This window comes from Zea mays, chromosome 7 (genome assembly GCF_902167145.1).
Source record: "Zea mays cultivar B73 chromosome 7, Zm-B73-REFERENCE-NAM-5.0, whole genome shotgun sequence".
Taxonomy (NCBI): Eukaryota; Viridiplantae; Streptophyta; class Magnoliopsida; order Poales; family Poaceae; genus Zea; species Zea mays.
The window spans coordinates 125399958-125412593 of NC_050102.1; the positions used below are offsets into that span (position 1 = coordinate 125399958).

The following is a 12636-nucleotide window of genomic DNA, read 5'->3' on the forward strand; positions in this document are numbered from 1 at the left end:
CATGTACGCAAAACTAGCTAGTTGTCACAAGTTGTATATCGATTCGTCGCGTTTCAACAACTCATGCAACATTACAAACAAGTAACACAATATTACAAAGTTAGTTTCATACAAAGCAAGAAAAGGACAATAATACTTGACATGTAAAGTGAAGCTTATTATACTTCCTAATCCAACACAAAACAAAAAAAAGTTGCACAAAGGTCCAAAAATCCACATCAACCATTAACCTATACGTAAAGTGAGTGATGAGTCACATTATCCAACAAATGTTTATCAATGTGGTATCATACAAGCATTGACATCCCATAAATGCAAGAAATTGTGCCAACAAAGCTATAAGTAACCCTCATATGTATTTGCACTCATGCATCACAAAACATCCTTCTATCAGTACCATCAATCATCATTCATCTTAGTAGTATAGGCACCAAATCAAATCTGCAACATCAATTATCTAACTCCAAAAACCATGAAGCTGGTGCTTGTGGTTCTTGCTTTCATTGCTTTAGTATCAAGTGTTTCTTGTACACAGACAGGCGGCTGCAGCTGTGGTCAACAACAAAGCCATGAGCAGCAACATCATCCACAACAACATCATCCACAAAAACAACAACATCAACCACCACCACAACATCACCAGCAGCAGCAACACCAACAACAACAAGTTCACATGCAACCACAAAAACATCAGCAACAACAAGAAGTTCATGTTCAACAACAACAACAACAACCGCAGCACCAACAACAACAACAACAACAACAGCACCAACAACAACATCAATGTGAAGGCCAACAACAACATCACCAACAATCACAAGGCCATGTGCAACAACACGAACAGAGCCATGAGCAACACCAAGGACAGAGCCATGAGCAACAACATCAACAACAATTCCAGGGTCATGACAAGCAGCAACAACCACAACAGCCTCAGCAATATCAGCAGGGCCAGGAAAAATCACAACAGCAACAATGTCATTGCCAGGAGCAGCAACAGACTACAAGGTGCAGCTATAACTACTATAGCAGTAGCTCAAATCTAAAAAATTGTCATGAATTCCTAAGGCAGCAGTGCAGCCCTTTGGTAATGCCTTTTCTCCAATCACGTTTGATACAACCAAGTAGCTGCCAGGTATTGCAGCAACAATGTTGTCATGATCTTAGGCAGATTGAGCCACAATACATTCACCAAGCAATCTACAACATGGTTCAATCCATAATCCAGGAGGAGCAACAACAACAACCATGTGAGTTATGTGGATCTCAACAAGCTACTCAAAGTGCGGTGGCAATCTTGACAGCAGCACAATACCTACCATCAATGTGCGGCTTGTACCACTCATACTACCAAAATAATCCATGCAGCAGCAATGACATTAGTGGTGTTTGCAATTGAAGAATTGTGTCTACCTAGCCGTTATACTCATATAACGGTGTTAAGCAATAAAGTACCATACATTATGATGTTTGTACTATGATATTTGAATAAGAATACTAATTGTAATTATAATGCTACTAAACCCTTGTGTGAACTAAAACTAGCATGTCTTGTTCATCCTACCCACATTTTGGTTAGGGATGAGGAGGGGATTGTTATTATCCCATGGTTAATCACAATTACACAAACATATGGCTACACTCAAAACTTAGGTATGAGGAGGGGATTGTTATTATCACATTGTTATTATCCCAATCAGCACATTAAATACACAAGAGCTACACTCTCACCCCCATTCTCACACTTGTAGGTGAGAGATACTTAATGCCTTGTGTTCTTGAGTCTTGCAAGTTCTTGTGCTTCTATTTTGGGTTTTCAAGCTCACTCTCACCCCCATTCTCACACTTGTAAAGTGTAACACCCAAAATTCGATTATGAGATTTATAAACGTTTTCCCCGAAATATTAAGTTAAATGGCTTTTAATAATAGATTCCTTTATCTATGAAGTGTGTTTTCCTAAAGTAAATAAAATGTAATGTTAAAAGTTTTGTAGTTCAAAACTTAGATCCAAAACTTAAAACTAAAAAGTTGGAACAATAATTAAAAGAAAGACTTTCAATCCAATTATTATTTCCTTCATTGTTGTATAATTAAAGCACTCTTTCTAGAACATTTGAACCAATATGAAGATTACATACTAACTTCTCCTAAAGAAAAGAAGTAATGAATACTGATTTTTTGGAATATACTTTTAATTAGAATATGAATTCAAAAGATTGATCCTATTGAAATATGTGTGTAAGTGGATTTTGGTTGAAATAATTAGATAAATAAGTAATTAATATAAATATAATAAAATCTTTGCATTAACATGCTGGATATTTATTTGTTTGTTGCACGAGGTTTTGTAAGTCAAAACTAGAATTTTATTGGAATAAAATTTGAAACATTATAAAAAATAAATGAAAATAAGAAATAGAAAATAAATAAATAAAAGGGACATGGGAGCTTACCTGAACCTAGGCCGGAACCGTGGCCCACTCACATTATCTCGCAGCCAGCCTAGTCTTCACCGCGCCTTGCTATCATTGGCACTCGGTCCCCGCATGCTAGCCTCCTTGTCCGTGCGCTGGCTTGCTCGGTCACCGTCGTGTGGGGCCCACATGACAGATTTTTTCCCTAGACCATAGCCACCGTGTTTTGTTGCATTGCAATAGATTGCGCAAAAGACGACTGAGACATCTCGCCAATCGAGCGCATGTGGGACGAATCCCTCTGCCCCTTCCACCCGGTTCTAGGTGTATATATAGGAAGCACTAGACGTCGGTCCTCAGGATTACACCGCAACCAGAGCCACCACGTCGAATGAGCAAAAGACGAGAAGGGGAAGAGAACCAATGGCACTGGTGACATCAAGCTTCACCCCCACCTAGAGCCCATGTGGTGGTCAGAAGGGTTCACCGAATCACGCCTCTCGTGCGCTGGGTCTGCACATACACGGACACCAATTGGAGTGCGCATAATTCCTCGCCAACGACATGGTGATGCCACGGATCCGCCTTGCTCGTGGGCGAGCCTCTTCACTGCTCAGAGCATCCTAAGTACCTTTCTATAGTATTCGCCATGGCCTTCTCATCGTAAAAGCATCAAGGATATTGACGTTAGGACAAGGTAGAAGCCAATCGGGTCTCTCCGGCGACGGCTCCACCGTGGAGGCGCTGCTCTACCGTAATAGGTCGCTGGAAGGGAGAAGAAGGCACGTCTGTCGTTGATCGGTGGCGTAATGGTTACAATTAGATCAGGGGTGTACCCCTTCGTGGATCCGATCTGAGCCATAGATCGGTTATCCGAGGGCTGACACATGTGGGAGGCGTCGTCACGTGAGGACTTTGGATCCTAGATCCAATGGCTAGTGTAGTATACTGATTCGCTTTAATGATTGATCTAATCTGGACCACCGAAACAAGATCAGACATCTCAGCTTTATCTTTACCCCTTCACGCGCGATAGTTTGCAAAAGAAACCCTGAAGATTATTGAAATCAACTCGCAGTCCATGGTCTGTGTAAAATAAATACATCAAGGTCCCTCGTATTTGCAATTTAGCCCTGGAATCTATGTTAAGTGCAAAAATAAATATTAAAATGACCTAAAACTTATTTAACACATAACTTTCGTATATTAACTCTGTTTTAATCCATTCAAGTTGTGTTAGGTTCGTAATAATATTGCATATGCAGTAACACTATTAGTTGTAACATATCACATACTTTTATTGGAAATTTATTTAACCTATAATTAGTAGATTAATCTTGCTAATCAAAGATAAATCTGTCCATAATTATGAACTCACTAAAATATAATCTATAATCAGGTTATAACTTAGAATAAAATGAATTAGTTATCATATGAAGTGTATTAATTATCATAGAATATATTTTACTATTTGATTACCTAAACCTTTAGATAACCATATCTTTTTTACCATAACTCTGATTTTAGTGGTTCTCGAACCTACGATCTCGTAGCGACGCGTAGAATATTCTTATGTAGTTTGTTCTCATGTTTGGTGTAATATTATTTTACCTATTCATTGTCTATCTATATGTAATGCTACGAGTAGAAGCGAGGTCACGTGGAATCTAAAGACCAAATTGGAGAAGTACCCGGAGTTGCACCAAAATAGCAAGTTGTGCCCTTGACCACTCTTTACCTAATAATGTTCCTGTTAATCACTCTGACATACTTAAGTTAATTTTATGGGACCTAATAGGTTATCCTAGTTTGTTTACCTTACCCCTTGCAAAAAATGAACTATTGGGTAGTCTTGTTATTTCTCTACCTAGTTTTGAGATTAATTTTATTATGATCATGTTCCATTATTATTATGGTTTAATTATTGTTCATGGTAAGATTATTGTGTTAATTTGAACATAGAGAACCACCCGGGAAAATAGTGCTACCACAAGAGTAGTATGGAACGTCCTTGGCTGACTAATTAGGAAAGCTAGTGGTGGACTACCTTACCCGAAATGGGCAAGGGCAGTAGAGGAGCTGCCGGTATATGGAGGTTCTCGGGTCGATCATGCTGCGATGAGTTTAGGAATGAGGGATTCCTATATCGCCCTTCTCAAACACCGTAGCGGGTTTTCTGAAGCTAGTAGAACTTTGTAAAGGCCTCGTAGTGCTACCCTGCCTCGTCTCCTAAGAAGAGATGTATGGGATTTATGACCCTATGGCAAATGGGTAACACGACTTGTGGGTAAAGATGTGCAACCTCTCTATAGTGTAAATCTGGTATATCAGTCGTGCTCACGGTCAAGAGCGGCTCGAACATTCACATGAGTAACTTATGAAATTTAACTTAATATGTCATTTGCATTGCATTGTGGGATTTATTATTAATTGTGATCTCTTATTTAACTAGGATGGTATCTACTTATACTTAGTAACTGCTAATAAAACTTTGAACAACTTATTAAAAGCAATGTTCAGCCTTAACCATCTTCTTTGGTAAACCTTAAACTTCATAAGAGCCCCCACCGTAAGTGAGCTCATGCACATTATTCCCCACAACTTGTTGAGCGATGAACATATGTGAGCTCACCCTTGTTGTACTCACACCCCCAGGTCAAGGACAAGTACCGCAAGATAAGGAGAAAGAAGGATGTCGCTATGAGTTTGTGAGAGGTCTAGGCCGTCGTCTCCCAGTCAACTATGGTTGCGGAGGATCGTTGTCCTCATATGATGTAATTATTTAGTTATTTTGTACAGAAATCCTATTAAGTAATAAAGATGTGACATTGATTTTTGTATAATGAGTCATCATATATGTGAGACTTGATCATAGCACACATTTGATTCGCGCCTGGGTTTGCCCTTAAATCCGGGTGTGATAGAAATGGTATCAAAGCCATGTTGACTGTAGGACGTAACTTCGATAGACCTGATCAAACCATTACCTACTTACCTTTGCTACTTTGATTCTTTCTAAACTTCCCTTAATCTCTTCTCATCTATTGTTGCTTTACTCTGATTACTTTTACCTTTTCTTTCTTGAAACCAAAAGAGGATTTCACACCTTGGAATCCGGTACCTAAAGTGAGCCTTAGGAATAGGACACCTAATCCTAGAAAAAACTATTTTTATAGGTACATTTGCACTTGAATGGTTGTTCCTATGATACCTGTCTGATTTGGTTCTTTGATTGAGTGTGATGAGTTGTGGAGTAATGTCCGCAATTGCATCTGCATATATAATTAGGCATAAAGATATGTTTTCAAGATAACTAATCAACTTAGATTATTCCCCATTAAAACATATCTAGCTTAGTAGATCCATTTTATCTTAAAATACTTTATCTCATCCTTTCATCTTATCCTAACAACTTTGTTACCCCATCCTAGAATGACAACCATGATCTAATCCAAATTAATTGGATCTTATCCAGTCTAAATCTAGTCATACCAATCTAATCCAGATCCCATCTAATCTATTATGATCTAATCTAATGTTAATTACTTAAAACATGTTAGTTAATACTGATGAAATAGATTAGACCCTACTCCTATAAACATGTTTTAACCTAAATTGGTGCCTTAAACCAACTTGGCCATGAACAACAACCCAACCTACCTGATGGATTGCCTAAATTCACCTATCTCAACCTAAAAGTAAAAAAGTAGAACATGTTTTACCTACCCACCTCAGGTACCCTAGCTATCTTAACTATATGTCCCAAAAACCACCAAGACTGAAGATCCCTAGCTCGAATGGAAGCACCAAGACTAGAGAAAAGAAGAAATCAACATCGTCAAGGAAGGATAAGCACCAACTCAAGTCTTCGAAGGAGTCAAACACATCCCCAAACGAGTTAGAAAGCACCATCTGTAATGGAAACTTTACATGCTCTTACCTCTTCTCTTACACCAAACCTTCTCTACTTCTATCTAATAACTAAAAAGTAATGTACCCATGCTTTCCTAGTTCCCTTCTTACTAATTGTTAAGAACTCAAACAATAAAATGATGACAATAGAAAGCTTTCGAGTTTTAAATCAATTAAAAGCTAATTACAAAACAAAACTTACTACATCACTTTGCTTACTAATCTCGAGGACTCGATTATTTTTAAGGGGGTAGGATTTGTAACACTCAAAATTCTATTATGAGATTTATAAACGTTTTCCCCGAAAGATTAAGTTAAAATGGCTTTTAATAATAGATTCATTTCTTTATGAAGTGTATTTTCCTAAAGTAAATAAATAGTAATGTTGAAACTTTGGTAGTTCAAAACTTAGATCCAAAACTTAAAACTAAAAAGTTGGAACAATAATTAAAAGAAAGATTTTCAGTCTATATATTATTTCCTTCATTGCATAATTAAAGCACTCTTTTTAGATCATTCGAACCAAGATGAAGATTGCATACTAACTTCTCCTAAAGAAAAGAAGTAATGAATATTGAATTTTGTTTGGAATATACTTTTAATTAGAATATGAATTCAAAAGAGTTATCCGATTAAAATATGTGTAAGTGGATTTTGGTTGAAACAATTAGATAAGTAATTAATATAAATACAATAAAACCTTTGCATTAACATGCTGGATATTTATTTGTTTGTTGCATGAGGTTTGGTGAGTCCAAACGAGAATTTTATTGGAATCAAATTTGAAACACTAGAAAATAAATAAAAATAAGAAATAGAAAAAAAATAAATGAAAAGGGACATGGGAGCTTACCTGAACGTGGGCTGGAACCGCAGCCCATTCACATTATCCTGCAGCCAACCTAGTATTCACCTCGCCTTGCTGTCGCTGGCACTCCGCACTCGGGCCTCGCATGCTAGCCTCCTCACGTCTGTGTGTTGCCGTGCTCGTTCACCACCGTGTGAGGCCCACGTGCTTCCAAAAAGGCAAGTTGTGTGTGATCACTTTTCTTTATCTATTAATGTTCTTATTAATCATTGTGACATGCTCAGATTAATTTGATGAGACCTAATAGGTTAACCTAGTTTTTTTACCCTATCCCTTGCAAACAAATGAACTATTAGGTAGTATTGATATTGCTCTACCTGGTTTTGGGGTTTAATATTATTATGATCATATTCCATTATTGTTGTAGCTTAATTATTGTTCATGATAAGATTATTGTGTGAAAGGGAAATTGGGTTAACCATTTCCTATAATTAATTTTAGTGGTTGATGATCAACACAAACACATGGACTAACTAGTTTGTCTAGATATTATTCATCTCAGGTGCATAAGGTTCAACAAAGACCAATAAAGAAATTCGGTTAGGGACACGATCAAAAAAGGAGCAAAGAACTACAGTGTGCTGAAAAATGCATACCAGACAGTGTCCGGTGTGCACCGGACCGCGTCTGGTGCACCAGGCCGTACAGTGATGAACCAGCCACTCTCGGGAATTCCAGGGCGCGCTCCGCTATAAATCACCGGACTGTCCGGTGAGCCAGTGGAGCAACGGCTCTCTGTGCCAACGGTCGACTCTGCGCAGATGAACAGTACGCTACAGTACCTCCACAGAAGTCAGAGCAGCAAAGTCAGAGAGCACCGGACTGTCCGGTGTAGCTAGATGACAAGGCGCTCCAACGGTCAACCGCTCCGAACCCTAACGGATACGCTGACGTGGCGTGCACCGGACAGTGCACAGTGCGTGTCCGGTGGCGCACCGGACTGTCCGGTGCGCCCATCACCAGCAGCCTTCACCAACGGCTATGGAAGTGGTTGGGGCTATAAATACCCCCAACCACCTCATTCATAACCATCCAAACATTCCAAACATCTCATTCATTGCAAGAGCAAAAGACTTCACACCTAGTGTCGGTGTTTTGGGTCCGACCGCACACCCGGGGTTGCCCCTCAAGGTGTTTTTAGGAGTAGGACGGTGTCAACAATTGTAGCAAAATGGTTCGTGCCGATTGCACGAGGAACAGTGGACAAGGTTTATAGGTTCGGGCCGCTTAGAGATGCGTAACACCCTACGTCCTGGTGAGTATGCTTGGTGAATGTGGTTACAAGAGAGCTCTCTGGATTGAGAATACAGAGAGTTGACGTGGGTGGCTAAGTAATAGGGTCGATCGTTCTGAAGGGGTGCCCCTAGGCCTTATATACTCGACCGTGGGGCAATACATGTGGATATGATAACAACGAGTAGCTAGAAGATAGTGAACTGCTTGAGTTTATCTCCATGTAATCCTGCCGACTTATCCTCGCATGGCTCCGTTGCATGGGGGCTCCAGCGCGGGAGAGTCGGACCTCTGTTGTGGTCACTCGCTCGACGTTGTGGGTCGTCCGGGTTTGCACCAATCCGGCCTCATGTCGATCTGCTCTGCTGGTTGTCTCTCCCCAGGCCCACGAAAGAATGACCTTACGATTTATTGGGCCCTTGGGCCTTTCGTGAGGTCTTTTACTCTTTTAGTGGACCCGGGGGATATCTATCCCCCACAAGCCCCCGATCTTTGGGTTAATTTAGAGGTAATCAGCCCAAAGATCCCAGGTCTAGCTTGTAGGTGATTTGAAGAAAATGACTTCCTGTCGTCTTCTCCGGCTTTGATCACTCGTTGACCGAAGCTTAGTTTCATGCTTGTGCCTTAGAGGTCGGCATTTCAATTTGCTGGATTCTGAACTTCATTGGGTGCACCGGAGGTGCACCCAATGGGTGTAGCCCCCGAGCTTCGAGTAGATTTTAGAAAATAATCTGCTCGAAGGTCTTCCCCAGAAATTATCTCCATTTGTGCTCCTGCATTTTGGTTGAGGGTTGGCCTTTTAATCTTGTCCCACGCCTTAGAAGTCGGCGCTATCTTGGCTTGGAATGATAATCCATGGGGTGCACCGGAGGTGCACCCAATGGGTGTAGCCCCTGACCTTCAAATGGATTTTTGAGGATAATCCATTCGAAGGTCTTCCTTTCGTGTCTCCTTGCTGAAAATTATCCTTTCTGTTTGTAGAAATTGGCATGAAGCTATTCGCATTATGCTTTGGAGGTCAGCATTATGTCACCAATATTTTGCTTCAGAGGTCAGCATATATTTTGTCTTTAGCAGCCGAGTTTGCAATCCATCCATATCTTGCTAGGTAGTGCAATTTATTTGCTCTGCGACTGATTGGACGTTTGATGGACGTTCTCTGTCTAGTCTTCACGTCGCTTCTGTCGGCCATATTTTGTACTTCACTGGCTATATTTGGCTTTCCTCTGATCCTTACTGATATCTCATTTTTGTCTTGAGGTATTCACTGCGCGCCCTGCACAGATGTGACCGTTTTAAAAAATATACTAATAATTCCTGGGCGTCCCCCCCCAATGGGTGTGGGCAAGGGACGGCTTGGTACGCTGAGTGTTTTAGCCGGCTGCTTCTGAGTAGTAATGTGATGTGACGGCGAGTGTAATCATATCCTCCTCGCTGTTGACTGGAGTCCCAATGGGTGTTGTGTTGCGTGAAACGGCGTCAGCCGCCTGACGTGTCTTCAGACGGGTTGAAGTGCTTATTGAATGCTTTGCGACTGTTTAGTGACCGCGGTTGGAGGTGAGCGGTTGCCTTCTCCTTATATAAATAACGTCGTTGTCCCTTTGGCTTTTCCACATCCTTCGCCGTTCTCTGCTGCTTCCCTCTCTTCTTTCCCTTCTGCTTCCACCATGGGCAAGAACAACAAGCGCAAGCGTGAGCCAACTCCTCCGTCGGAGGAGTTTGGTGACTCGGAGTACTCAGAGGAGGAGTTCTCCTCTGAGTCTGAGGGGTCTCCGGCTCCCGTCCCCCTGCGTGAGTCGTCTGACGACTCAGACGACTCCCAGGGGCTTGCGGCGGAGGTCTGGACGTACATCCGGGCCGTCGAGCGCTCCGGGCTCGAGGGCTCGGATGAGTCGGAGTACTCCTCGGATGAGGAGGACTCGGACGGCGATGGCGAGGACGAGGACGACGACGACGACGACGACGACGATGACGATGGCGACGGTGACGGTGACGGCAGCGGCAGTGGCAGGGGCAGCGGCGGCGGCAGCAAGGACGGTGACGGCGGCGGCAGCAGGGGCAGCAATCGGGGCGGCAGCAGCAGGGGCAGCACCAAGGGCGGCGGCGGCGGCGGCAGCAACAGGGCCAGTGGCTAGATGCCACTGGTCTTTTAGATATTAGTATAGTATAGTTAGACTAATGTAGTAGTAATGTAGAGTAGTATAGCGTAGTGTAGTAGTAGTAGTAATGTAATGTAGTAATAGTAGGGAAGTATCAACTCGTAAAGAGTTGATTTGTAAGTTTGTTATCTTCCCTTTTAATGAAAGAATGATGTCGGCTTCTCCTTGATAACTCGTCTTGCTTGTTTGTAAAACTGATTCCTTTGAGACAGTAGATGAATAACTTGGGGATCAAACTGATGCTTCCAGAAATAGCTGCCGAGTAACTTGTAGACGGTGTCGGCGTTTTAGAGGTAACACCGAGCAACTGAAGACTGTATCAGTGTTTTAGAAGCAACGCCGAGTGATTGGAAAGCGACGTCGGCATTTTAGAGGTAATGCCGAGCGACTTGAGATGATGCCAGAGGGCGACGTCAGCGTTTTAGAGGTAATACCGAGTGACTGAAAGGCGATGTCGGCGTTTTAGAGGCAACGCCGAGCGACTGAACACTATATCAGCGTTTTAGAGGCAACGCCGAGTGATTGGAAAGCGGCGTCAGCATTTTTAGAGGTAGTGCCGAGCGACTGAACGCGATATCAGCGTTTTAGGGGTAACGCCGACTGACTGGAAGGTGACGTCGGCATTTTTAGGGGTAATGCCGAGCGATTGAACACGAAATCGGCGTTTTGGAGGCAACGCCGACCGACTGGAAGGCGACGCTGGCATTTTTAGAGGTAATGCCGAGCGACTGAACACGAAATCGGCGTTTTGGAGGCAACGTCGACCGACTGGAAGGCGACGTCGGCATTTTAGAGGTAATGCCGAGCGACTGAACACGAAATCGGCGTTTTGGAGGCAACGCCGACCGACTGGAAGGCGACGTCGGCATTTTAGAGGTAATGCCGAGCGACTGAACACGAAATCGGCGTTTTGGAGGCAACGCCGAGTGATAGCAGGCCGCGCGAGCCACTTTGAGGACGATGGCCGAGTGATGAGGTGGCGCACCGGTGTTCTGGAGATAACTGCCGGGTTTCCACGTGGCATGCTGGGGTTTTGGAAATAACCGCCGGGTGATGACTAGGCACTTTTTGAAACGGTATCTGGCTCGAGAATATCCCATAAGAGCTGCGCTTTTAGCCGCCTTTGCTTTCCGTGCCCTAGTTCTTGCTTTCCCGCTCCCGAATCCTCTCTGCCATTCGCCTCCCACTCTGCTCGCTGGTAGAATCGAGATGGCACCCAAGAGGAAGACCGCGAGCTCGTCCGCTGTGGTGATTCCTCCAATCGACCCCAACAGCCAGTTGCCTTTCGCAGGTAACCACATGTCCATCATTTCTGAAACTGAACTTCTCCACCTCGTATCTATCGGGGTTCTTCCTCCGCGAGAACTCTGTTCTTGGCGGATTTGCCATGGGTTTACTGTTCCGACAGAGGATACCCATGAGTCCGTTGTTTACGCCCCTTTCCTTCTCCGCGGCCTTGGCCTTCCCATCTCTCCCTTTTTCTGCGGCCTCCTTGATTTCTACCATATTAACTTGACCCATTTGAACCCCAATTCAATTCTGCAAATCTCCATTTTCGTTCATTTATGCGAGGCCTTTCTTGGCGTGCTGCCACATTTCGGTTTATGGAAATACTTGTATCATTGTCGCCCTGGGATGGCCGGGGGACAACATCAGTTGGTCGGGGGTGCCAGCTTGGAGATGCGCCGCGGGAGGAAAACTGAATATCTCGAGATCCCCCTCAAGGACAGTATTAAGGGATGGCGCCTGGAGTGGTTCATAGTTGAGAATTATGGGAATTCTCTCCCCTCCCGGTCGGGAAGACAGCCGGACGTTCGCACCCCAAGCTGGACCGAGTCTCCCACAGATCAGGAGGTAGCTGAGGCAGGTGTGTTGCTAGCTGAAGTTGGACTGCTGAAAGAGAGGGGTCTGACTGCTGAAGCTATGGTTACTGACTTTGTTTTCAAGAATATTCAGCCACTGAAAGACAGGGCCTATCCAGCTTATCTGTATCGAGGGCTAGCCGACTCAACTCGGGTTACCAACAGGAGAATTCCTTCTGCAGACTT

At 43.2% G+C, this 12636-nt stretch overlaps 1 protein-coding gene across 1 annotated transcript; it reads left to right on the forward strand.

The window, feature by feature from the left end:
• The first annotated feature begins 400 nt into the window (after positions 1-400).
• gz50 (glutelin) lies at positions 401-1517 on the forward strand. Its single transcript, NM_001111583.2, has one exon. It carries the CDS (start codon positions 473-475, stop codon positions 1397-1399), a length of 927 nt encoding a protein of 308 aa, NP_001105053.2. The 5' UTR covers positions 401-472; the 3' UTR covers positions 1400-1517.
• Positions 1518-12636: the final 11119 nt, after the last annotated feature.